General features: G+C 42.2%; 1 protein-coding gene across 2 annotated transcripts; it reads left to right on the forward strand.

Annotated features, from left to right (window-relative positions):
- The first annotated feature begins 960 nt into the window (after positions 1–960).
- PRPF18 (pre-mRNA processing factor 18) lies at positions 961–27,277 on the forward strand. 2 transcript variants are annotated; one of them, XM_060778223.2, is made up of 11 exons: positions 961–1,130; positions 4,448–4,525; positions 4,641–4,667; positions 8,572–8,682; positions 10,724–10,837; positions 11,772–11,918; positions 13,144–13,212; positions 14,016–14,156; positions 20,977–21,048; positions 21,624–21,779; positions 27,063–27,277. In XM_060778223.2, exons 1-11 carry the CDS (start codon positions 1,065–1,067, stop codon positions 27,141–27,143), a joined length of 1,062 nt encoding a protein of 353 aa, XP_060634206.2. In that variant the 5' UTR covers positions 961–1,064; the 3' UTR covers positions 27,144–27,277. The 2 variants fall into 2 exon arrangements, with proteins under 2 accessions (XP_060634206.2, XP_060634207.2); XM_060778224.2 differs by lacking the exon at positions 4,641–4,667 and having other exon boundaries at positions 962–1,130.
- The last annotated feature ends 350 nt before the right edge of the window (positions 27,278–27,627 follow it).

Raw genomic sequence — 27,627 nt, forward strand, 5'->3', positions numbered from 1 at the left:
GCCCCCTCAGATGATCTTAAATTCCGTGGTGGGACGTAGAGGGAGATACGTTCGGACAGATACGCTGGACCGGAACCGTACAGGGTTTTGTAGGTCAAGACCAGCACCTTGAATTGGGCTTGTTCTCCAGACCCTTGATCATGGTGGTACGTCCGTGGTGGGACGTAGAGGGAGATACGTTCGGACAGATACGCTGGACCGGAACCGTACAGGGTTTTGTACGTCAAGACCAGCACCTTGAATTGGGCTTGTTCTCCAGACCCTTGATCATTTTAGTCGCCCTCCTCTGGACACATTCCAGCTTGTCAATATCTCTCTTGAATTGTGGTGCCCAGAACTAGACACAATATTCCAGATGTGGTCTAACCAAAGCAGAATAGAGGGGTAGCATTACTTCCTTGGATCTAGGAACTATGCTCCTATTGATGCAGGCCAAAATCCCATTTGCCTGCATCTTGTAATTAACAGAATGATTTTAAGCTTAGTTGCTTCTGAGATTGGTTTGATGTCTCTGCCAAAGACATAGGCATAAAATTCTAATTTCTAACTCACTGAGTGCTGTTGTCATTTACCAATTTGCTTATATCATTAAGCATTGTTTAGCACCCAGGACAATTTAAACAAGCATGACAAAAAGGGTAAATAGCTCACAAAGCTACAAATCCCTGGATCCCACAGCATGGATTCATGGCAACTGAAGTGGTGTCAAAATGCATACATTCCACAGTATGGACGCAGCCTATTTCCACGGATGCAGCGGAATTCTGGAGGGGGAGGGGTGTGGGCGGGCCTTAGCGAGAGAGAGCTGTCAATCTTCATTGCCTGGCTTGCCGGGAGCACGAGCAGGAGTTCCTTTTCGGGCGCTCCAAAAAAGGAAACAAAATGGCGGCGGGAGTGTGCTGCAGACAAAAGGCGGCCGCCTCAGCCTGGCGTTCTCCACTGCGGCTGCGCGGAACCCGAACACCGGATGTTTTGCTGAGGGACTTCCGGTTGAGAGGTCTGGACAGCCGTTTCCGGAGTTAAGCAAGGGTAGCGACTCTTCTTTTCACATCTGAGGGAAAAATATGGACATCCTCAAAGCAGAAATTGCGCGGAAACGAAAGCTGCTGGAGGAGAAAGAGCTGCTGGCGGTAAGCGGCGCGCGGAAGAAAACGTAGGCGGGAAATAAAACGTCCAACAGGTGGAGTTTTCCTCAGCGTGGCGCTTGTTGGAGTTTCAGTTAAAAGGCTTTGAGGCCTACAAAGGCGGGCGCGGGGGGGGGGGAGGGAGGGGGGGGTTGGCAATTAGTCCTTTCAACGTGGACAGCTATAGCATTCTAACAGGAACCACAACAGCCTACTTTAGAGATGGAGGTTTGCAATTTCCAGCCAGAGAACAGTCGTAATACCTTGTTCTTGTTTGCCTTCAGGGCATTCCTTAGAGCAGTGTTTCTCAACCTTAGAATCATAGAGTTGGGAGAGACCTCATGGGCCATCCAACCCCCTGCCAAGAAGCAGGAATATTGCATTCAAATCATCCCTGACAGATGGCCATCCAGCCTCTGTTTAAAACCTTCCAAAGAAGGAGCCTCCACCACACTCCGAGGCAGAGAGTTCCACTGCTGAACAGCTCTCACAGTCAGGAAGTTCTTCCTCACGTTCAGATGCCATACCTAGTAACTATCACCCAGTTTCAAACCTTCTGTTTTTGGGCAAGGTGATTGAACGGACAGTGGCGGGGCAGCTACAGCAATTCTTAGATGAGACTGTGGGTTTGGACCCCTTTCAATCAGGCTTTCGTTCAGGTCACGGGACAGAGACTGTCTTGGTAGCTATCACTGACAAAATTCGTCGTCAATTACACCAAGGCGGATCAGCGCTATTGGTACTCTTGGACCACACAGCATTCAACACCGTGGACCATGACTTGCTGATTCACCGATTGGCTATGTCTGGTGTATGAGGTTTAGCCTTGAAATGGTTCAATTCGTTCTTCCGGGACCGGAGACAGAGGGTGGAGTGATCAGGCCAAAGCTCTGAGAGCTCCTGCCTTTGCTGTGGAGTTCCCCCTGTTGTTTAATATCTACGTCCAACCACTTGCTGGACAGGTGCGGAGCTTTGGCATAGAGTGATACCAGTATGCAGATGACACCCAGCTACTCTTGCGTCTCGAACCTGGGACAACCGCGATTCCTGAGAACTTTAAGCTGTGTTTGGAAGCAGTGATGAGTTGGCTGTGAGCGAGCAGACTAAAAGTGAATCCTGCTAAAACTGAATTAATCCAGTCTCTGCCTGATTTCAATGGGGAAGCTCTGGTTCCATCTGCCACTATTAAAAGCCTTGGGGTTATGTTGGATTCATCACTGACGATGGAGGCCCAGATAACTGCCATAAGTAAGCAGACCTTTTTCATCTTCGCGAGGCAAGGAAATTTGCATCCTACTTTTCGGTAGAAGCATTGGCAACGGTAATAGACTATTGTGTGAGGCCGCCCTGAGTCCTCCTGGGGGGGGGGGGGGGGGGAGAAGGGCAGGGTAAAAGTGCATTAAATAAATCAATAATAAATAATGTAAATATCTGATATGCAGGATGTGTTTTCATTCACTGGAACAGATTTGACACAAATACACCCAGATTTGAATACTGGTAGGGTTGGAGGGGGGGGGGGGGCATTGATTTTGTCATTTGTTCAATGGGAAGTGTGGGCCTGATTTTGGCTGATGAGATACGATTGTTGTTGTTGTTGTTGTTGTTGTTGTGTGCTTTCAAGTTGTTTCAGATTTAGGTTGACCCTGAGCGAGGGTCAGGTAAATGACATTGGGGGGCCGTATCTGGCCGTCGGGCTTTAATTTGAGGACCCCTGGTTTAGAGGGGTGTGTGCTTATCAAGTTTTTTTTAGATGACATCAAATTAGGAAGGATAGCTAGTACTCCAGAGGACAGGATCAGAATTGAAAATGACCTTAACAGATTGGAGAGCTGGGCCAAAACTAACAAAATGAATCTCAACCAGGATAAATGTAAGATACTTCCATACTACCCTATATCCCAGAATATCAAGGCAGAAAATCCCACAATATCTGCTTTAGACTGAGTTATCTTAGTCCACACTCAGATAATGTGGGATTATCTGCCTTGATATTCTGGGATATAGGGCTGTGTGGAAGGGTCCCTGGGGAGAAAAATGGAAATGCAAAAATACAGAATGGGTGATGCCTACCTTGAGAGCAGCCTGTGTGAGAAAGATCTTAGGAGTCTTTGTAGAAAACAAGTTGAACATGAGCCAACAGTGTGATGCAGCAGCTAAAAAAGCCAATGGGATTTTGGCCTGCATTAAAAGGAGTATAGTGTCTGGATCGAGGGAAGTCATGGTGCCTCTCTATTCAACTTTGGTTAGACCTCACCTGGAATACTGTGTCCAATTCTGGTCACCACAGTTTAAAAGAGATATTGACAAGCTGGAAAGTGTCCAGAGGAGGGCAATTAAAGTGATCAAAGTTCTGGAGACCGTGCTCTATGAGGAGTGTCTTGAAGAACTAGGCGTGTTTATCCTGCAGAAGAGAATGTTGAGAGGAGACTTGTATAAATATGTGAAAGGATGCCATAAGGAAGAGGGAGCAGTCTTGTTTTCTGCTGCCCTGGAAAGTAGGACTCAGAACAATGGGTTCGGCTGACAGGAAAGGAGATTCCACCTGAACACTAGGTAGAACTTCCTGACTGTTCAGCAGTGGATCTGGACCAAACTTGTCATGCATATCTGATATGTCCAAATTTGAATACTGGTGGGTTTTGAGGGGAATTGGCCTGGACATTTTGGAGTTGTAGGTAGTGGGATATATAGTTCACCTGCAATCAATGAGCACTCTAAACTCCACCAAAGATGGAATTGGACCAAACTTGGCACACAGAACCCCCATGATCAGCAAAAAATACTGGAGGTCTTTGGGGAAAATTCACCATGATTTGCGGGAGTTGTAGTTCATAAACAGCCAGAGAGCACTGTGAATCCAAACACCGATGGATCTGGACCAAACTTGGCATATCAACCTGATATATTGAAATTTGATTACTGGAGGGGTTTGGGGGGAACTGACCTTCCTTTCTGGGAGTTGTAGTTCACTCCCAACCGAGATACTGTGATCTCCACCGATGATGGACGTGGACCAAACTTGGCACACAGAACTCCCATGACCAACTGAACCTACTATAGGGATTTGAGGGGACTGACTCAACATAGTGGGAGTTGTAGTTTATCAGAGAGCATACTGAACCCTACGGATGATACATCTAGAGCACACCTGCCCAACATAAGCAACTTTTAGTACTGTTGGAGTTCACCCACAACCTTATGCATTTTGTACAATTAAAAAATTGAGTTTTTCAAATAACTCGGGCAACGCCGGGTACCCAAGCTGGTATTATATAAATGAGAAATATAATTTATTCTGTAATTTCTTTCCTGTTTTTCAGGACAATAAAAAATATTTTAAGCGCAGTGAACTAGCTAAGAAGGAAGAAGAAGCATATTATGAAAGGTGTGGCTACAAGGTAATGCAATAATGTTTCTGTTAGCATTTCTGCTTAGTTAAGCAGTTTCTGTTTGTGCTATTTTAAAATATATGAATAATAATTCTTTGTCCACTCTATCACTATTGCTCTTTAGCCTGTAAACGAGAAGCCACCAGGAGAGGTATGAATCCCCAAGCAAAGTTTGCAATGCAGGGAGAGGCATGCATGGATATGCAGCTACTTTAATTGTGTTTATAGTTTGGCTTCTTCTGTGGAGGGCATGAGATTGCTTGACAGTAAAGCTGCTCTTTTTTTTTCTTTTTAAAGTTTTGCTCCAGCAGGCATGTACATTGGATCTAATATAAACCCCTCCCCTTTTTATGGAACACCAGAGGCTGATCATTTCTAGACTCCCAGTCTGGTTTCTTTATGCTTTGATGTCTAGAAAAAAGTCAAATATTGGTGGTTATTTTCTGTTTTCAGCCCAGACAATCCATTTCTTACAAGACAGTGAAGTGATGCATTGGATTTAGGGGATCATGTAGGAGAAAAATAGAAAGATAGTTTGTATTTGAGAGTCATCATAACAATGAGTTATTCGGAAGGCCTCCTTTTGCTGGCATGTCTGAAAAGCAATTTGGATGTGAAAATAGTACTTTAGCAAACTTTAGAAAATTGGGCAAACAAAACCTGCATTAGACTCTGCTTCAGAGTCTTCTAAATTTACCCAAACAGCTTGTCAGTCCAATATATGAATGCCATGAAGCTGTTGAACTTGTTACTCTCCCACTGAATTGCTCATCTGCTTAGAGATGGCCAAACAACTTTTGTTGTCTAAAGCAGCCAATTTTCATTTCCTTTATTAGAAATTAAATTATAGTGCTTCCTTTCTTTATTTACTGTCGGCCATCATAGAAGTTGCAAAAGCTTTGTCAAACAACATTTCTTATAACAAATGAAATTAAGTGAAAGCATAATTGCTGTCCTCAAGTACCCCCTCCCCCAACAAATCTGCTATCTGAAGCAGGTTATCTCCTTCTGCTTCAAGGTTGCTTGACCGTGGTTGATATATCCACCAGGCATTTGGGAAGATGGCAGCCTGACCAGTGTGCCATCAGTCCTTATAAAATCAGCTTAGCACAATGGGCTCTCTAACTTCACAGTCATATGGGCTTGGATTTTGTATGCAGTGTAGTCTCCCCTTTGAAAAACTTCACATTTCTCATTGAGGAGTATATAAGAAATACTTAATCCATTTGATATTTAATTTGGAAATGAAGCTGGGTCTTCTGCAAATTATGAAATTTTGGTATTATATATCCTTGAATTTTTTAAAAATTTATCACATTTCTGATTTCTTAGAAACAAAGATAGTAATATATCCTATTCAGTGCTGTTATTGCTGACAGATCGAACTTGAATTTATTTATTCATTCATTTATTTATATCCTGCCTTTCTCCCAATATAGGGACTTGGGGTTGTGCAGGGAACATGCGACCGTCTGTTATTAAGCTATATCTTTTATCAGCCCTACCATTCATAACACATATGTGATGATAGGACTTACACTTCAACACTTAAAGGGCTACATGTTTCCTGTCATGTTATAGTATGAGCAGGACTACAGTGAGAAAATGGGCATGGTACGGAAAACTAGCATAAGAGTGCAGACAGATATTTGATTTAGTAGCTGTGCTGACATCTATTATAGTTATTTATTTATTTATTTATCGTGTCAGGAGCAGACCAAACAGTTGCATTTCATTTTTTAACAAACAAACAAACAAACAGAACACAAAGTTAGCAAGCTTGGTAGTTGATTAAATGTCCTTTGACCAGTAGCTGGCCATTTGGAGTGCCTCTGGTGTTGCTGCAAGAAGGTCCTCCATTGTGCAAGTGGCAGGGCTCAGGTTGCATTGCAGCAGGTGGTCTGTAGTTTGCTCTTCTCCACACTCACATGTCGTGGATTCCACTTTATAGCCCCATTTCTTAAGGTTGGCTCTGCATCTCGTGGTGCCAGAGTGCAGTCTGTTCAGCACCTTCCAAGTCACCCAGTTTTCTGTGTGCCCAGGGGGGAGTCTCTTATTTGGTATCAGCCATTGATTGAGGTTCTGGGTTTGAGCCTGCCACTTTTGGACTCTCGCTTTCTGAGGTGTTCCAGCAGGTGTCTTTGTAGATCTTAGAAAACAATTTCTTGATTTAAGTCGTTGACATGCTGGCTGATATACAAACGGGATGAGATGGAGATGTCATTGCCTTGGTCCTTTCACTATTGGTTGCTACTTCCCGGCGGATGTCAGGTGGTGCAATACCGGCGAAACAGTGTAATTTCTCCAGTGGTGTAGGGCACAGACCCCCGTGATAATGCAGCATGTCACATTTAGACCCACATCCACTGTTTTAGCGTGGTGAGATGTGTTCCACACTGGGCATGCATACTCAGCAGCAGAGTAGCATAGCGCAAGGGCAGATGTCTTCACAGTGTCTGGTTGTGATCCCCAGGTTGTGCCAGTCGGCTTTCGTATGATATTGTTTCTAGCGCCCACTTTTTGCTTGATATTCAGGCAGTGCTTCTTGTAGGTCAGAGCACAGTCCAGAGTGACTCCCAGATATTTGGGTGTGCTGCAATCTCCAGTGATATTCCTTCCCAGGTAATCCTTAGAGCTCGGGATGCTTGTCTGTTCTTAAGGTGAAAAGCACATGTCTGTGTTTTAGATGGATTAGGGATCAGTTGGTTTTCCCTGTAATAGGCAGTAAGAGCACCTAGAGCTTTGGAGAGCTTCTGTTCTACCATCTCAAAGCTCCCTGCTTGAGCGGTAATGGCACGATCATCTGCATAGATGAAACTCTCTGCCCCTTCTGGCAGTGGCTGGTCATTTGTGTAGATGTTGAACATTGATGAAGCAAGCACGCTCCCCTGAGGCAGGCCGTTCTTCTGTTTCCGCCATCTGCTTCTCTGGCCCTGGATCTCAACAAAAAAGCTATTATAGTTATAAACATTTTTGTGGTAGTTCAGTAAAACTGTCTAGTTTACATCACAGTCAGATCAACTTAAGTGTTCATGTTCTACTTAGATAAATTAGGATTCAGTATTATGAGCTTGGATGGAAATAACAGTAGGTCATTATAACTTACTAAATATTTTACAGTGCCCCTCATTTCTGTATTTCATTGTTTTTAGTATATTTAAAACAAGGCAAAGAGCTGGCAGCATTTTACAAATGCAATTTGAGTTGCTTGAGAAGATAAAGGACTGAAAAGGACTTCATTACTATTTTTTTCTGGTGCAGACATTACTTGTAACAGAGTCCAATTGACAACAATTGTTTCAATCTGCTTCCATTTGGCAATTCTTACGATCAATTTCCATTTCAAAGGTGAATATATTTGTAGGATAATGCTTTTAAGACGTTTTATATAATAAATAATTCTATCCCGATATAAGTCATTGTAGTTTAGAGATATTTGCCTGTAACTTAAAGGGTCCTGGACATGGACTGCATAATCTTCTCGAGAGTTTGCTGAGGAATGGCCACAGATAGATGAAGGTATGGGCTGAAGTCAATAGAGAGTAATGTTACGGCAGTCGACATACCAAGATACCTCTGCCAGAATGTCATTGATTCAGTGAAAAATAGCAGCAGAAATTGATGCAGTGTCTCAGTTCATATGTAATGGCACATCATGGATTAGCTTCCTCATCACTCAGATGCTCAGGTTTCCTTCTGGGCTTTATGTTTTGATCAAAATATAGTTTGTAATCCTATCTGGACTTGGTAAACTATATTAGGTGTCTCCAAACCTGAATGGGAAACACTGGTTTCTGATCACTGTTCATAGTTACCATATGTAGTAAACACAGTTCCTTTTTTCCTTATGTTCCCAATTCCCAAGTCACACTCTGAATGACTGCTCTGTTATCTGTGACAAAACTATTCAAAGGTTTCAAACATTTTTTGCATGTCAGCATTGCTTTGTGTGGTTAATTTTTTTTCTTACAAGCAGTTCATGTGCCTGTGAGTTGAATTTGGTGTGTCCATATTTAAAATTATGCTATGTTATTATGCTCCTTCCGATTACCTAGATTAGACAGGAAGAAGAAGACGACGAAAAGAAGGCAATTGCTTCATCAAATCCTGTATTAGAACTTGAGCTGGCAGAGGAGAAGTTGCCTATGACTCTTTCCAGACAAGAGGTAAAGAGCAGTTTCCGAATTACTGTATGGCCCTTTACCTATTACAAGAGAACGTATTATCGTCAACCCTCCTTATCAATGAATTCTGCACCCACTGATTCAAGTATACATATCTTGATTCTTTTTAATTACAAGAAACGAGCCTTGATTTTTTCATTTTATTATAAGGACACCTTTTTGTATAGTGGGATTTGTTCATCCACAGATTTTTTATCCACAAGGGGTTCTGAATCAGACCCTGGTGTGTACCAAGGGCCCATTGTACTTTTGTTTTTCAAAATGAAAATATTACTTGATATATATTTGATGCAAGAACACTTGCTGTATATATGAAGTACAATCGTTTTTTACGTGCCCCGAATTTCCCAGCTGTTCCTTTGACTTTTAATCAGCCTGTACTTTCCTTAGAGTCAATGTGGGGATAATAATAGCTTGCTGTAACTCAGAGTAAGAGGATGTGTAAGAGAAAGTAAGACTCTTCCTCTTTCTTCTCCTACCTTTCCCTCCACCCCAAGTGCTGCTAAATGACAATTTTAAATCAACATTAAACCATTGTTTCAAGTCGCAATTAAATTGTAACATCTTAAGAATAGTTAAAAGGAAGAAATGTAACCTATGTTACATTTGTTTCAGCTGTTTTAGAATCCATCCATCTGGAATGACCCAGATTCTCAAACTGCTGATACAAATGGAACATAGCTTCCATTTAGCATTAAGAATGCTAGTTTTGCCCACTATTAATGCTCTGATCGTATTTGGAACATTCTAGTTGCATAATTTCCATCTGATTGGAATGGCCATGTTTGAAGTGCTAGTAGCACATAGACTTTTAAACAGCTGCCATATGTCATATTTGGGTTTCTTGCTGTACATTCTGTGTTCTTCAGAAAGAAAGAAGGATAAAAAATTACAGTAGTAGCACAAAAGTATAAAAGAAATGCTAAAGTGAGATTTGGAACTCTGTGCTTCAACAACGCAAGGCTCTGGAACTCTTTCTAGAGAGATCGGACTGGCACCTACCCTGTCCACCTTCCGCAAAAATCTAAAAACATAGATGTTCCGCTGTGCCTTTGACTAGGCAGTTCCAAAGAATTGGCCTAAAAATACCTAAGTTCCAACACTTTAGCATGGCCCTCCGCTCTACAATCCCGCCCAAGGACATTACTCTCCCATCCCTGCCACTGAATTTTTGCACTTTCCCTTAGCTCTATCTAGGAATTTCCCACAAACTCAGAGCCCTCTGAACTCAGCACTTTTATTGCTCTGCATGGTACTGTTTTTATGATGTTATGTTTTATTGTGATATGTTTCTATTTGGTTTGGTTTTGATTCTATTTTATTGCGTTATGTTTTTAACTTTGTGCTCTCTGGGCTTGTCCCTTTTAAGCTGCCACGAATCCCTTCGGGGAGATGGAGACAGGGCATAAAAATAAAGTTATGTTTATTATTATTAAGCACAAATCGAGCGCTTTACATAAAATTGTGATTTAAGAAGGAGCTCTGATGTATATAATAATAAGTACTATAACATTTATTTAAACATATTTACTGTATATACTCATGTATAAGTTGGCTTCATATGTAAGTTAAAAGATGGTTTTGGGGCCAAAACTGTGAATTTTGAATTTACTTGTGGATAACACTAGGGTCATTCTTTGGAGTGGAGAAAGTTCCAGTACCATCTCAGATGGCCATCTACCCTAACTGTTGCCATTTTCTTGTCAAGGCATTAAAGAAGACCAGAAATGGCACTATGGTGAAGAGAGTAGAGGCTTAGTGCTTCTTTTAGGTTCTCCCATTACAGACTAGGCTCTTGCCTTTTGCCAATCTAGTAAAAAGAAGAGGATGTTTCCTTTTTTGAGAAAAGTTAAGGCTTAAGTGAAATGCCCTACAAGCTTTTCCAGCTCATTAGATATGGTATCTTGTCCTTTAATATCAGGGAGTTCCTTCCTTTGTGCTTTGTGCTGAGCCTTTGCATGGACTTATCTAACCTGTTTTGTCTATGCATGTGCAAAGGAAGGTATTTGTTGACTTTTTGCAGGTCATTAGGAGATTGAGAGAAAGAGGAGAGCCAGTCCGACTGTTTGGAGAAACAGATTATGATGCTTTCCAGCGATTGCGAAAGATAGAAATTCTGACACCAGAAGTGAACAAGGTAATACCATTAAAGTCGATATGACTTAATGCCTAACTTGTGTATGTATAACATGGCATTTTTATGTAACTGGCTTCGGTTTCCTTCTAATTTTTAGGTGGATTTATGTATGTTTAAAGAAGAGTAACTCAAAGAAGAGCAACTTAGAAAAGTTATCTTCTTTGTTCATAAAACCACTAGTACTACTTGATTTTGCTTAGAACTAGCTTAATGACCAGGGTAGATATTTTGTAATGCTGTGTATTAAAATAGTAATGTTTTAGTTTTGAATGTTATGTATGGTCTCACTAGAAATTCAGATGGCTCTCTGAATGTAGGATACACATGGGTTTTTGAATGCGGGTGAACAACAACTACCATAATCCTTTGCCAAACCCCCTCAAACCTCACCAGTATTTTCAGTTGGTCATGATAGGTATGTGTGCCAAGTTTGACCTAGATCCATCATTAGTCGGATTCACATGGTTCTCTGGATATGGGTTGAATACAATACCCGCCATCTTCTATCATTGCCACTGCCATGTTTGGTCCAGTTCCATCATTGGTGGGGTTCACAGTGGTCTCTGGATGTGGGTGGAATACAACTTCCATCACCCTAGTTCAGCGTATATTTTCAATAGTAATCTCTTCATTGTTACCTCAGAGCACAAAGCCTGAGTGCGAATCCAGCACATTCTAGCCTAAAGATACTTCAAGACAAGCCAAGGGCTTAACATTTCTTTTAAGGGTGGTGGTAGCCAGTGCTCTTTTAAAAAGGTTTTCGGCCAGAAGATTGTTCCAGCATAATCAGTTTTGATTTTAAATTAACTAAGCCACATTTCATTACAAGTAGTGGTGTACAGCTTGTGGGATTTATACAATAGAAAATCCCCTATCTATTATACACTCCCTGCACCCAAATAATGCGTTGTAATCTTTACTGTTCTTTCTGCAGGGATTGAGGAACGACCTGAAGGCTGCTTTGGACAAAATCGACCAGCAGTATTTGAATGAAATTGTCGGTGGCCAAGAACAGGGAGAAGATGACACACAGAATGATCTCAAGGTCCATGAAGAAAACACAACAATTGAAGAACTGGAGGTATTATACCAAACCTCAGAATGTGTTGAAACTACATTTGCAGTTATATGTTTTCTTTGTTATTGTGTGCCAAGAAATGTTGGATTCTTCAAAACATTGATCAATTATGATGTTTGAGAAAATTTGCAACTATCAGAATGAATTATTTTATACATTTTCTGTTTTCTTACTAATGGATCCAGTTTTATTTTATTTATTTTTTGAAAGTAGATTTTTATTGATCAGTTTAAACATGAATACATGGAAAGAGGGGGGAATATTCAAAAAGATGATAGGAAAGTAGGAAACATAATCAGCAAAAAAAAAAAAAGACAAAGAAGGGAAAAGAGAGAGGAAAAAAGGAAAAATGAAAAAAATCAAAAATAAAATAAAATAACTTCCATTCCAGTCTCAGGATCTTCTTATCTTTTGTTTTGTTGTTTTATTTACATCTTTGTCTCTTTTATTTTTCTATTTTTTTCATAGTCATAGAAAAGGACCCAGTCTATCCTTTTTAAAGATTTCCCAGTATTTTTCTTTAACAAAAAAATTAGTTCATCCATGTCTCTTATTTCTTTAACCTTATCCAGGCACTCATCGATACTGGGGATTTGTTTTTTTCCCCAAAATTTTGCAAAAATAATTCTAGCCGCTGTTGTGATAAATGTTAACAGTTTGTCTTTGTTTTCATCAAGTTGTAATTCCATGTCAGTAAAGCCTAGCAAATAGTACTCTGGTTTCTTCTTAAACTTCCTATTTAGGATTTTTTGTGTCTCCTCATGAATTAGTGACCAATACTTAGATGTTTCCATGCATGTCCACCACATGTGATAGAATGTACCCGTTTGGTCACAACCTTTCCAGCATTTATCTGGTGTATTTTTGAACACATGGCTTAATTTTTGGGGGGTAATATACCACCTGTGGAACATTTTAATCCAATTCTCCTTCAAGTCCATTGCATAAGTGTATTTTAACTTTTTGTTCCACATTTGTTCCCACTTTCTAAATTGAGTTGGCCTTCTTCAATTCTCTACCCATTTGATCATACAGGATTTAACCTGTTCCTTTTCGGTTAACCATATTAATAATTTATTATAGATCGTTGTTACTATTTTCTTTTCCATCTTCAAAACTAATGGATCCAGTTTTAGTTACTATGTGTATAGTATTACTGATCTTATGTAAATTTGTATTGAGATGTTGTTCAAAACACACGTGAATACAAATATGCATTTTTTTCTAGGCTTTGGGCGAATCATTAGGACAAGGTGATGATCATTATGACATGGATATCATAACTAAATTCTTAAAGGTAAAAACCCTTGCTTGTGCACCATTAGGGGGAATTCATATCGTACTAAGACAGTTTCTGCATTCTCTCTTACTTTTTTAGAAATAATTGCTATTGCATTTCTAGTTTGATCCTAGATTGAGTTGCTTATGCAAAAATAATTTCTAAACTCAGAATAAGTGGCCAGCAATTTGGAATGTGAAATGTGCATACCCAATATGGATGTGAAGATTTTTCCTGAGCTAAAGCTTTGGAATTTGGCAATGCACAGGGAAAGCCTGGTCTTTTTTATAGCTGTGAATTGAACTATGGGTGGGGAAGGAAAACAGCAGGCAGGAGAACCTGCCACTCTTCCTTGCATGCAGAAAGTTTCTAACCTGTTTTGCACTTGGGTCTTTGTGAAGCTGCACTGAATTCAACAAAGTGACCAAGAAGAAATATTTATTTAAAATAGTGTAATGAAAGGCTCACCTTTATACAATTTTTATGCCTGAGGTCAAATGTGAACCAGGAACTGAAGGCAAACCATTGTTCTTTTAGTTTCCTCTTGTTTGCAGTTTCGGAATTAAAGCACTTATCTTACAGAAGGATTGTAAACATTCATGTGATAATGTATATCAAATGCTCTGAACACTTGAATTCTGTCATACAGTTGAGGCATTGTACTTTGTTTATTGTATGGTCACTGTATAGTGCCTCATATAGTACAGTATTAAAAATACTTTAGTTCTAATAGGACTTTCCACCAAAATAAGGTTATGGAATTGCAACTTTCTGTTTAGCCACACTGAGGCAGTATGACCTAAACTCTTTGTCTTCTGCAGTTTCTTCTTGGAGTCTGGGCTAAGGAGCTGAATGCCAGGGAGGATTACTTGAAACGTGGTGTCCAGGGAAAGTTAAACAGTGCCACTCAGAAGCAGACAGAGTCATATCTGAGGCCACTTTTCAGGAAACTTCGGAAAAGGGTAATGTTCTTCTTCCTGTCTTTCTTTGCCATTAATAATGACAAGATGGTTTTTCACCCCTACTTAGCCATGTAAGGATGACTAGTGGCTATTTTCTTTGATACAACCAGAGAAAACAGACAGCTGGTCTATATTATGCAGATCATGTAAAGCTGTTTCAGAATCATATTATTTCAGATTAATTACTATTCTATAGCTGTACTTCTAAAATTTGGAGCGTTCTTCATATCATTTATTGGGTTTACTTTTCCAACAGTCCTCTGTGCAGGATCATGATGATAATTTGCAGAAATAAATTGATGTGATGTTTTTGACTCACAGAAAGGCACAGAAGAATCCGCATGGAAGGAGTAGATATTTTGAACCAAGTCTCTCAGGGTCACATCCAGTTGTTGGCCAGTTAAGTGGAGTGTTGGAGTTGGTGGCTTTTAGAGTTAGGCAGCTGGTATTGGATCGAGGAGTCATAGGAAATGGAGGCCATTAGGACATGGGTGCAAAGCAATTCTGGGCACCACAATTCAAGAGAGATATTGACAAGCTGGAATGTGTCCAGAGGAGGGCGACTAAAATGATCAAGGGTCTGGAGAACAAGCCCTATGAGGAGCGGCTTAAGGAGCTGGGCATGTTTAGCCTGAAGAAGAGAAGGCTGAGAGGAGATATGATAGCCATGTATCAATATGTGAGAGGAAGCCACAGGGAGGAGGGAGCAAGCTTGTTTTCTGCTTCCTTGGATACTAGGATGCGGAACAATGGCTTCAAACTGCAAGAGAGGAGATTCCATCTGAACAGGAGGAAGAACTTCCTGACTGTGAGAGCCGTTCAGCAGTGGAATCCACATGGAAGGAGTACTGCCCCGGAGTGTGGTGGAGGCTCCTTCTTTGGAAGCTTTTAAACAGAGTCTGTCAGGGGTGATTTGAATGCAATATTCCTGCTTCTTGGCAGGGGGTTGGACTGGATGGCCCATGAGGTCTCTTCCACCTCTTTGATTCTATGATTCAAGGGCTTGGGATTTGGTATCATGTGCAGAATTACACCAAGACATTCCTTTGAGTGAGCATTTTCTTGCTTATAATTCTTGAAAGGAAAGTGAATTATTTATTTATTTATTTATTTATTTATTTCTTGCACTTATTGACCGCCCCTCTCAGCCCAAGGGCGACTCGGGGCGGTGAACAGCAACAAAGAAGACAGTGTACAGTGAGCCAAGACACTACAGACCGGACACATACAACATAACATAAACTTAAACTAAAAATCCGCTTCGCCAAATCCTGGGGTCATAGCCAACTCGTAGTCCTAAATCATTCCATTGTCATTCAACACTCAGTTGAAGGCCTGCTCGAAGAGCCATGTTTTCAGGCTCCTACGAAAGGCCATCAATGAGGGCGCCTGTCTAACTTCAGCAGGGAGGGTGTTCCACAGCCGGGGGGCCACCACCGAGAAGGCCCGCTCTCTCGTCCCCGCCAGACGAGCCTGTGAGGCAGGCGGGACCGAGAGAAGGGCCTCCCCGGATGATCTCAAGGCCCTCGTGGGCTCGTAGGCCGAGATGCGGTCTGCAAGGTATTTTGGGCCGGAACCGTTTAGGGCTTTGTAGGATAACACCAGCACCTTAAATTGGGCCCGGTAGCAAATCGGCAGCCAATGGAGCTGGGACAGCAGGGGCGTTGTATGCTCTCTGCGTCCAGCTCCCGTTAACAACATGGCTGCCGCGCGCTGGACTAGCTGGAGCTTCCGGACCGTTTTCAAGGGCAGCCCCACGTAGAGAGCGTTGCAGTAGTCGAGGCGGGATGTGACCAAAGCGTGTACCACCGTGGCCAAGTCAGACTTCCCAAGATACGGGCGCAGCTGGCGCACGAGCCTAAGCTGTGCAAATGCTCCCCTGGTCACCGCTGAAACCTGGGGCTCCAGGCTCAGCGATGAGTCCAGGGTCACACCCAAGCTGCGAACCTGCGCCTTCAAGGGGAGTGCGACCCCGTCCAGCACAGGCTGTAACCCTATACCCTGTTCGGCCCTGCGACTGACCAGGAGTACCTCTGTCTTGTCTGGATTTAATTTCAGTTTGTTCGCCCTCATCCAGACCATTACAGCGGCCAGGCACCGGTTCAGGACTTCGACGGCCTCCTTAGTAGCAGGTGGAAAGGAGTGACAGAGTTGGACGTCATCTGCGTACAGGTGACACCGCACCCCGAAACTCCGGATGATCTCACCCAGCGGCTTCATGTAGATGTTAAACAACAAGGGGGATAAGATGGAACCCTGAGGAACGCCGCAGGTCAACGGCCGTGGCGTTGAACAGGAATCCCCCAGTAACACCTTCTGAGTACGACCCTCCAGAAATGACCGGAGCCACTGCAATGCAGTGCCCCCAAGGCCCATCTCTGCAAGGCGCCTCAGAAGAATACCGTGGTCGACGGTATCGAAGGCCGCTGAGAGGTCCAGGAGCACCAACAGGGACACACTCCCCCTGTCTAGCTCCCGGCGCAGATCATCCACTAAGGCGACCAAGACCGTCTCGGTACCATGTCCCGGTCTGAAACCAGACTGTGCCGGATCCAGATAATCCGTGTCTCTCAAGAATGCCTGGAGTTGTGAGGCCACCACGCTTTCCATGACTTTGCCCAAGAAGGGAAGATTGGAAACAGGCCGAAAGTTGTCCAATTTAGTGGGGTCGAGTGATGGTTTCTTCAACAGCGGCTTTATAACAGCCTGTTTTAGGCTCGCTGGAATCTTGCCTTCCCGAAGGGAGGCATTAACCACCACCGTTACCCACTCGGCCAATCCCCCTCTGGCCTCCTTAAGAAGCCAGGATGGGCAGGGGTCTAGGATGGACGTGGTGGGTCTCATTCCTCCAAGTACCTTGTCCACATCCTCGGGTTTCACAAACTGAAAAGAATCCAACAAAATCTGACAAGCAGGTGCTTGTGTCACATCCACGGAGACTGCATCTAATGTGGTGTCCAGCCCAGAACGGATCGAAGCGACTTTGTCTGCAAAGAACCGAGCAAATGCTTCACAGCGCGTTGCCGAGTTGTCAGGGCTCCCCCCAGTGGGGGGAGTTAAAAGACCTCTGACAACCCGAAACAACTCCGCCGGACGGTTCTTTGCAGACGCAATAGTGGCCGCAAAGAAAGTTTTCTTTGCGGCTTTTATTGCCGCGGCATATGCCCTCAAGAAGGACACAAACCGTGCTCGGTTTGACTCGCTTGGGTCCGAACGCCACACGCTCTCTAGAACCCTCTTCTTTCGCTTCATCGCTGCCAGCTCCTCGGTGAACCAAGGGGCTGGTTTAGCTCGGTTACTTGAGAGGGGACGTTCCGGAGCGATCATGTCAATAGCCCTGGTCATCTCCCCATTCCAGAGAGCAACCAAGGCCTCGACATTGTCGCCTACCGCGGTGGCAGGAAACTCCCCAAGAGCCGTCAGGAATCCATTCGGATCCATTAGCCTCCTGGGGCGGACCTTCTTAATGGGTCCTCCACCCTTGCGGAGGTTAGGGGGCGCAGTGAGCCTAAATCTAACCAGGAAGTGGTCGGTCCACGGCAACGGAGAGATGGACAACTCCTTCACACCGCCACCCTGCTCCCATCCCTGGCAGAAAACCAAGTCCAATGTGTGTCCAGCACTGTGGGTGGGGCCAGTTATTTGTTGGGACAGCCCCATGGTTGCCATGGCGGACATGAAGTCCTGAGCCGCACCTGTGAGGGTTGTCTCGGCGTGGATGTTGAAGTCCCCCAGCACAAGGAGCCGTTGGGACTCCACCGCCAGGCTCGAGACCACCCCCGCTAGCTCAGGTAGGGAGACTGTAGTGCAGCGAGGTGGACGGTACACTAGCAGAATCCTATTCTGTCCCGGTCACCCACCCTCAGGTGGACGCATTCAAAATTTGTGGTCTGCGGGATGGGGCTCCTGGTTAGATGGATGGTATCTCTATAGACCACTGCGACCCCGCCTCCCCGTCCTCCGGCTCTTGGTTGGTGTTGCACAGAGAAACCTGGAGGACAAAGCTGGGAGAGATTTACGCCCCCCGCTTCATCCAGCCAGGTCTCCGTGATGCACGCCAGGTCTGCCCGCTCCTCCAGGATTAAGTCCTGGACCCAAGTTGTTTTTCCGTTGACAGACCTGGCGTTCAACAACACCACCTTCAAGTCAGAGGGCCCGCTCACCTGGTTACACCAAATTACCTTAGGAGACCTATTGGGAGTAATTAATTTGGAAAAACGGTCCGAATCAGGCCGAATTCGAGGTCTCCTTTTCCCGCATCTCCTCCTTCCCACCACGACCTCTATGGGGGCCCCTCGGCTAGTGGAACACCTCCCCCCCTCCATGCCGCCGGTATGAGCCATAAGAGTGCTTTCTCCTATGCTTGTTGTTAAGTTTCTTGGTTCTTGCCAGCATCCCCCCTCCCCCCTTCCTACCACATTCTCAGGGGGCTGATCTAATATCCCTAGGCAGGGCGTTCCACAGCTGAGGGGCCACCACTGAGAAGGCCCTGTCTCTCGTCCCCACAAGATTAGAATGTAATGGTTAAGCATCTGAAGCAGCTTGTTCCTGCTTGCCTGGAAATCCTACACAACACAAATGCATTCTGTTGAGCCCTTCACTCCTTGACATTACACAGAAAAGAGAAATGGAGGCAAGTAGACTAAGGTTAAGATTAGAGAAGGATGCTAAAAGAAGGCTGAACAAGGAGGAGGATACCCTGATCCAGGGCTGGGAAACCTGTGTGCTTCCAGATACTTAGTCAATTTACCACTGGCCAGGCTTGTGGCAGTAGTTCTTCGATATCTGAAGGTCCATGGGTTGAGCAGACCTGGACCTCCAGCTCCTGTCTGTTCATCCTGATCAGACAGGATGAAAAGATAGAAGCTAATGACCTTTCTCTAGCTACTTCTCTCCCGGGCCTCTTTTTTTAGGCTGCTTAAAGTCACTATCCCTTCATGATTTCACTCCCCCCCCCCCCCCCATTTTGTCTCTGTCTGGCTACTTCCCTTTCTCCTCCTCCTCCTCCTCTCCTCCTCCTCCTCCCCCACCCCACCCCGCTCCTCTTTAGCTGCTTCAAGCTCTCTTTTGACCCTGACTTCCTCCCCTCAATGGTTTCTTCCTTAAAGAGTGTGAGCTGACTCCTCATCTTCTCTTTCTAATCTTAGAGGACCATCAGCATTTTGAGATTGAAGAAAGAGAGGCAAAAATGTACCATCATTGTAGTGCTGGATAAGTTGGTGAGGAAACTCTGTCAGAGAGAAGCCTAAATAAAGGGAATTAATTGAATAAAATCAACTCCATCTTCCTCATAAAGCCTCTAACACTCAAGCAACTATGTCACGCACATCATTTTCCGGTCCCAATTCAAGGTGCAGGTGCTTACCTACAAAGCCCTAAATGGTTTGGGACCCGCCTACCTGCGTGACCGCATTTCTGTATACGAACCCACACGATCTCTTCGATCTTCGGGAGAGGCCCTGCTCGCGATCCCACCTGCATCGCAAGCGCGATTGGTGGGGACGAGGGACAGGGCCTGCTCGGTGGTGGCCACTCAACTCTGGAACTCACTTCCCAAGGACATCAGGCATGCCCCAACACTGGCAGTCTATTGGAGGAGCTTGAAAACGTGGTTGTTCCAGTGTGCCTTCCCAGAATAAGGAAACTCCAAGCAATTTGTCCTGAATGCATTTTATTAGAGATCTAGGATCGTCTGCACGCCCCACCTATCTTCAAAATACCTATTCTATTTCACCTGGTCATGCCCAGCATTTTTTAACAATTTTAATTATTACACTTGGCTCTGCCATGGGTTCTTTTAATGCTTCGTGGTGTTATTGTTGATGTTTACTGCTTGTTTATGAGTTTATTTATTGTTGTATTGTTGTTGCTGTTGTTTTACTGATGTATTTGGGCTCGACCTCTTGTAAGCCGCACCGAGTCCTTCGGGAGATGGTAGCGGGGTACAAATAAAGGATTATTATTATTATTATTATTATTATTTGCAAATAAAATTTTTATTAAAATTAAAACATCATAAACTACAGCGAAAGAGTGAGAATAATTTATTATTATTATCAACTCGATATTATCTATTTATTTATTTACATCACTTTTATCCCGCCCATATCAGCCTGAAGGCGACTCAGGGCGGCGTACAAATTGGCACAATTAGGTGCCATATAAAAATACATACCTTAGTTAAAAGCAAAAAAATCACATTACAATACATTTAAAAATCGTAAAAGCAGTAACAATAAAATTATAAAAACTTAGTCTTATTGTTTAAATCCTCAACCGTTCCATCGTCTTAGCCGTTCCTAGTTCATATTCCAATTTGAGCTTGTCTGGTCATGCTGAAGTTCTAAACCCTTGCTCAAAGAGCCAGGTTTTCATTTTTTTTCAAAAGGTCAGGAGGGAGGGGGCTGATCTAATATCCCTAGGCAGGGCGTTCCACAGCTGAGGGGCCACCACTGAGAAGGCCCTGTCTCTCGTCCCCACAAGATGTGCCTGTGAAGTAGGCGGGATCAAGAGCAGGGTCTCCTCAGACGATCTCAACTTCCTGGAAGGTTCATAGGGAGAGATGCATTTGGATAGATAAGCTGGACCGGAACTGTTTAGGGCTTTATAGAAACAATGTCCACACCAGTCACTCATGTGCAAAGGAGGGAACTGGGCTACTTTGAGGTTAATGACATTATTCGAAAAGGAAGTGTGTTTGCTTCTAATTTAAAAATTTAATAAATAGGTTGTTGGATGTATGAGAATATTGGGCTAGTGGATGCAAAGTATTACTTTTCTCACTTCTCTGCATGCTCTTTTGTCTTTGCTTGTTCTTTAGACTCTTCCTGCAGACATCAAGGAATCAATAACAGATATTATCAAGTTTATGCTACAAAGGGAGTATGTGAAGGTAAAAAAACCATCTTTTAAAATGGCAGGGCATTTGTGTCTCTTAGCCAAATTGGAATAAGTTGTGTGAAAAGTTACCATTTAACTCTTCAGGGCAAGAATAAAGGATAAATGTAATAACACATGTTCAATACATGTATGCATGCTACTATTTAAATTTGAGGCACAAAGATAGGGAGATCCTCTTAAGAGTTGTTTTATGAAATGTTATAAATGTAACCTCTGAAGATATGTGCCTCTAAGAGTTAAGAAACATTGAAACCATCAAGCTTCTTCTCTACTTCAATAAACTTGTTACAGTTTCTTCTAAAGCCAAGTCTCTGTTACAAATACTTTCAAGTTTAGCCACACTACACATTGAAGAAAGACCAAATCAACATTACAAGCTATTAGTTGTGTTATCAATTTAGTAAGTCCTTACAAAGTGGTGACTCCTTTACAAACTTTTACAAATTGATGGTATCGTTACAAATTGGTGGCCTCTTTACATTAGCTCTTTCCACTGTTTATGCAAATTTGTGTCATTATCCTTCCCATTTTGATATCTGGATTCGTAACTAAACATTGTTTCTTCAGGCCAATGATGCCTACCTTCAAATGGCTATTGGAAATGCTCCCTGGCCTATTGGTGTCACTATGGTTGGCATTCATGCCCGAACAGGACGAGAGAAGATTTTCTCAAAGCACGTGGCTCACGTTCTAAATGATGAAACTCAGCGGAAATACATCCAGGTAAGGGGGTAGATTTTGTATCTGATGACTTGCTTCAATTTCTAGAGATGGCTTAAAATGTCAGTAGTAATTATTTTGGATGCACAAATAATGGAATGGGTAAGGAACTAGTTATTTATTATTTATTTGTTTCATTTATATACCGCTTTTCTCACCCCTAGTGGGGGACTCAAAGCAGTTCACAACGAAGTAAATGGCAAAATTCAGTGCCTAGCAAATTATAAATACAACACATTAGTATAGTATATATGATAGATTAAAACCAATAAACATAAAACATTGGACACAATCTCCATAAAATTTAAAACATTCAACATTGCACCAATCCCAAAGATATCTTTTTTTATTAATCTTTTATTAAGGGGTAAAATAGGGTTACAATAAGGGGATAATTTCTGAACTTATTTCAAATAAACAGTGAGTAACTAAAAATGAAAAACCACCTCCACCAGTGAATTATAGAATGAGAGAAAGAGAGAGGGAGGGGAATCACCAAAGAGTGAAGGAAAAAGAAGAAAAAAAGAAAGGAAAAAATGTAGGAATTTGTGGGGATAGGAGTGTGTATTGGTCTTCAATTTCCTCTGACGCAGTCCATCCAGGTTATCTTGATATTCTATCAATTTCCCTCATTCTCTTCTCGTCTTATCTTCATTATAGCTAACTTGAGTTTTCTACAAATTTTTTAATCGCCGTCCAATTAGTCTTTCTTGTTGTAGTTTTCAGATTCTTCTTGAGTTTTTCTTTTGTCGTGTCAGGAGTGACTCCTGGTGTGAGGGAATTGGCCGTCTACAAGGACGTTGCCCAGGGGACGCCTGGATGAATTGATGTTTTTATCATCCTTGTGGGAGGCTTCTCTCATGTCCCCGCATGAGGAGCTGGAGCTGATAGAGGGAGCTCATCCGCCTCTCCCCAGATTCGAACCTGTGACCTGTCGGTCTTCAGTCCTGCCGGCACAGGGGTTTAACTCACTGTGCCACCGGGGGCTCCTTGAGTGCATTTGTTAGACTGTCCATATTCATTATGTCAAGGAGTTTTTATTATTCAGTCATCTAATGTTGGGATCTCTTTGCTCTTCCATTTTTTAGCATATATTCTAGCAGCAGTGGCCAAATGGAAAAATAAAACTTCCTTATTCTTTCCGAATTGATATCTGTTATACCTAACAGATAGTATTCCGGTTTTAGTTCTATTTTTAGTTCCAGAATCCTCTGTGTCACTTCGTGGTTCTCTAACCAGAATTTTTTGGTTTTCTTACATAACCAAAGGTGGAAAAAAGTTCCTTCTTTATTTTTACACTTCCAGCGTCTATCTGATAAGATCTTATAACACTTTGCCAGCTTACTTGCTATGTAATGAGGACTCGGGAGGAAATTTGATAAACATAAGAAAACCTTTTGTGGTTCCAGTATAGACAACTGACCGAGATTTATAACAAGGATTAAAAAATGGGCTTTGAAGAAGGAGACAAATTATGGGACAAAATAATGATACACCTATGCAACGGACCTAAAAGAAAATTAGATGAAAATGTTTCATAGGTGGTATATGACACCAATCAAATTAAATCACATGTATAAAAATTTATCAAAAGCATGCTGGAAGTGTAATGACCATGATGGGAGTTTCTTTCATTTTTGGTGGAGCTGTGGGAAAGCTCTGAAATTTTGGAAAGAAATCCACGCAGAAACTCAACAAATTTTTAATAAGAAATTCCCAAGGAAACTAGAATATTATTTATTGGGAATTACAGATTCAAATGATGACATTTTGTTCATGTATATGACAACAGCGGCTAGGATTGTATATGCGAAGCTTTGGAAGCAGAAGGAAACACCAGCAAAGAGCCATTGGATAAAAAAGATAAACGAAATTAAAGACATGGACACATTAACTTTTTTATTAAAAAAGAACACAGGCAAACCGATTAAACAAACAAATTGGCCATCAGAAAAGAAATATAAGGAGATGTAACTGGATTAATTTTATAGTAAAGAAATGTAAAAAATGGACATTTTTACTGGGGAAAGCACATAGACAAAAGAGACATTACGGGTAAAATCAGAAGGAAGCCCCCACTTTTTTTCCTTTAACACTTAGTGGACTTGGATTTTTCTTTTTGGAATCTCATTTTTTGCTGTGTGTGGTTTTCTTTATATATATAATTTTTTTTATTACTTCTCTTATTTCCTACTTTTCGATCTTCTTTGGTATATTCCCCCACTTTCCATGTAATTGTATAATCCTTTAATAAAAAAATAATAATAATGATAACTGGGAAGAAGGTGATGACTAAAATTTATAAAGCTTTATTAAAATGGTCGACAGAGAAGATCCAAATAAAGGACTGCATGAGGAAATGGGAGGCAAACATTGGACATACCATAAAACACACAGATTGGGAAAAAATTTGGACCAACAAATTAAAATACAAATTCATATGACTTATGCAAAAACTGGTTTAAAATAATGTGTCAGTGGTATAATCCATAGATATCTTGACTACTTGATCTCACTCCCCAAATGTTTGAAGAGCCACATTTTTAGTTGTTTCCTAAACCCCAGGAGGGTGGGGACTGATCTAATCTCACTGGGGAGGGCATTACACAGCTGAGGGGCCACCACTGAGAAGGCCCTGTCTCTTCCCATGAGTCATGCCTGAGAAGGCGGCGGGATTGAGAGCAGGACCTCCTCAGCCGAACTTAATGCTCTAATTGGCTTATAAAGGGAGATGCGTTCGGATAGGTAAGCTGGACCGGAACCATTCAGGGATTTATAGGCTAAAGCCAGCACTTTGAATTGAACTAGACTTACCGTATATACTTGTGTATAAGCCGACCCGAATATAAGCCAAACCACTTAATTTTACCACAAAAAACTGGGAAAACGGATTGACTTGAGTATAAGCCGAGAGTGGGAAATTCAGCAGCTACTGGCACATTTCAAAATGAAAATAGATACCAATAACATTATATTAATTGAGGCATCAGTAGGTTAAATGGTTTTGAATATTTATGTAAAATTGTAATTCAAGATAAGTCTGCCCTAACCCTCTTCAATGTAAATGTGCTTTCGTATCCTTCTAAAAATAATAAAGACAGTAAAATAATAAATGTAATAATAATAATAGATTGAAATAATAAATGTAATAATAGCAATCATAAATAGAGTGCAATAATAAATGTAATTATAACAATTATAAAATAAAATAATAACTGTAATAATAACAATAAAGTAAAATAATTATAATAATAAATCGAGTAAAATAATAAATGTAATAAAAATAATAGTAATGACAGAGCAAAATACTAAATCACCTTGACTCAAGTATAAGCCGAGGGGGGCTTTTTCAGCCTAAAACAACGGTTGAAAAACTAGGCTTATACTTGAGTATATACAGTACTTAATTTTTGCATTTCATGTATGCTGTCTTTCTCCCAGAGTGGGACCCAGTGTGGCTTCCAGAAAGAATACCCCACTTTAAAACAATAGCAATTTAGAGCAATTAAAATCACGACATAAAAATTAATATCGTTTAACGATATGCAAACGTTTTTAAAGGTGCTGAATTGAACACTATTTGTGTCTTAATATTGGCACTAGAATGTGTGAAGCAAGGCCAGAAAGTTATTTTTGTTCTTTACAATATGTTCTGTATACTTGATCCTTATGAAACAAATAGCATCCCACTAAAAAGCTTCCTTGCTATTGTCATGGCCCTCTTTAGCTCTAGTTGCTCAGATACGCTTTGAGTTGGACTCCAATTTCATCACAGTGCCAGGGGAGGTGACTGAGGCATCTGCTTGTCCAATTTTGTGGGATTCTTTTAGGCTTGTTCTTCCTGAGACCGTGGAGCTGTGAGGGTGACCACATCGGCTTTAGACCCTTGCCCGTCTTGGCTTATTAAATCGGCCAGGGATGGGTTGACTGATTGGTTTGTGTTGATCATTAATACATCATTGGAGCGGGGGGTTTTTTTCCATCTCGACTAAAACAGGCTGTGGTCCGATCACTCCTGAAAAAGGCTTCCCTTGACTCCACGGTGCTGAACAACTACAGACCAATCTCCAACCTCCTTTTCTTGGGCAAGGTGCTGGAGCGGGTGGTCGCCTCCCGGCTCCAAGGCTTTCTGGATGACATCAATTACCTGGACCAGTCACAGTCTGGCTTCAGGCCTGGCCACGGCACCGAGATGGCTTTGGTCACCTTGGTGGATGACCTCCGCAGGGAACTGGTGGTGGCCAGGAGGGCTTTTGCACAACTGAGACTCGTGTGCCAACTGCAACCGTACCTCGTGAAGGCGGATCTGGCAAGGGTGGTCCATGCCTTAGTCACCTCCAGATTGGACTACTGCAATTTGCTCTATGTGGGGCTGCCCTTGAAAATGGCCCGGAAATTCCAACTGGTCCAATGGGTGGAGGCCAGGTTGTTAACTGGTGCTCCTTACAGGGAGAGGTCAACCCTCCTGTTTAAGGAGCTCCATTGGCTGCCGTTCATTTTCCGGCCCCAGTTCAAGGTGCAGGTGCTTACCTACAAAGCCCTAAACGGTTTGGGACCCGCTTACCTGCATGACCGCATCTCCGTATACGAACTCACACAATCTCTCTGATCATCTGGAGAGGCCCTGCTCACGATCCCACCTGCGTCGCAAGCGTTGGCAGTCTTTAGGAAGAGCTTGAAGACGTGGTTGTTCCAGTGTGCCTTCCCAGAATAGGAAACTCCAAGCATCATGTCCCAAATGCACTTTACTAGAGATTTAAGATTGCACACCACACCTATCTCCAAAAACCTTTCCATTTCACCTGTCATGTCCAGCATTTTTTTAATCATTACATTTGGCCCGGCCTTAGTTTTAAATGCGTTATGGTGTTATTGTTTTAATGTTTACTGCTAGTTTTTTTAATGTTTATTGTTTTGTTTTTATGAGTTTATTTATTGTTGTATTTGTTATGCTGTTGTTTTATTGATGTGTTGGGCCTCGGCCTCTTGTCAGCTGCACCGAGTCCTTCGGGAGATGTTAGCGGGGTATAAATAAAGGTTTATTATTATTATTATTATTATTATTATTATTATTATTAGCCTTTGACTGCAGATGTTGTCCTGCAGGCCGCCCAATCCCCCCCCCCCCAAGTGGATTGCAGGCTACCCTGAGTAGCCCCCCCCGGGGGGGGGGTGAGAAGGGTGGAGTACAAATATAGGAAATAAATAAATAAATAAATGTTTATTTTACATCTATGTGTGGTTGCTGTGGTATCTTACCAACTTACTATTTGTTTATTTCTTTAGGGTTTGAAGAGACTCATGACTATTTGTCAGAAACACTTTCCGACAGACCCATCCAAATGCGTGGAGTACAATGCTTTGTGACACAACGGCAGCCAGTGTCTGCTTTTGGATATTTGAGCGATGAGAAAAGAATGCCATCTCTGTAAGAACTCTTGAAGTGTGCGTCAAAGTGGGCTGAATCAGTCAAATAAAAAGCTAGGTGCTTTTACATAGGCTCCATTGAAAAGGTCACAGTTATTCGTACTTGGATAAAGATGTATATTTTAATTTTTTCATATTACATTACAAGGAAAAATATATATATATTTATAGAAATGTCTATAGTTGCTGCATTTGGATTGCATTTTAAAATATGGTGTGAATGGAGAGCCTGCGGATGTTGGGAAAAATGTCAATGTGTCTGCATTATGATTGAACCTGAGACTTTGGTTTATTGCACCCAACAAGTCTGGATTAGAACCAGCTATAAAATCTGGTTTATTGTATTCCTTCCTAGTTTATTCACCTCCTTGTGTGAAGGGAGTACAACGTGTACTTTTTGCGAGCCATCTGGTCCTTTCTGTGA

This window comes from Anolis sagrei, chromosome 5, assembly GCF_037176765.1.
Source record: "Anolis sagrei isolate rAnoSag1 chromosome 5, rAnoSag1.mat, whole genome shotgun sequence".
In the NCBI taxonomy this organism is placed as follows: domain Eukaryota; kingdom Metazoa; phylum Chordata; class Lepidosauria; order Squamata; family Dactyloidae; genus Anolis; species Anolis sagrei.

What these genes read in the sequence shown, in the direction of transcription:
- PRPF18 (XM_060778223.2), top strand. Translation starts at nt 1,065, where the DNA reads ATGGACATCCTCAAAGCAGAAATTGCGCGGAAACGAAAGCTGCTGGAG. An exon ending in ACGAGAAGCCACCAGGAGAG is followed by an intron (nt 4,668 to 8,571) that starts GTATGAATCCCC and finishes CCGATTACCTAG; the next exon opens with ATTAGACAGGAAGAAGAAGA. An exon ending in TCATAACTAAATTCTTAAAG is followed by an intron (nt 13,213 to 14,015) that starts GTAAAAACCCTT and finishes TGTCTTCTGCAG; the next exon opens with TTTCTTCTTGGAGTCTGGGC.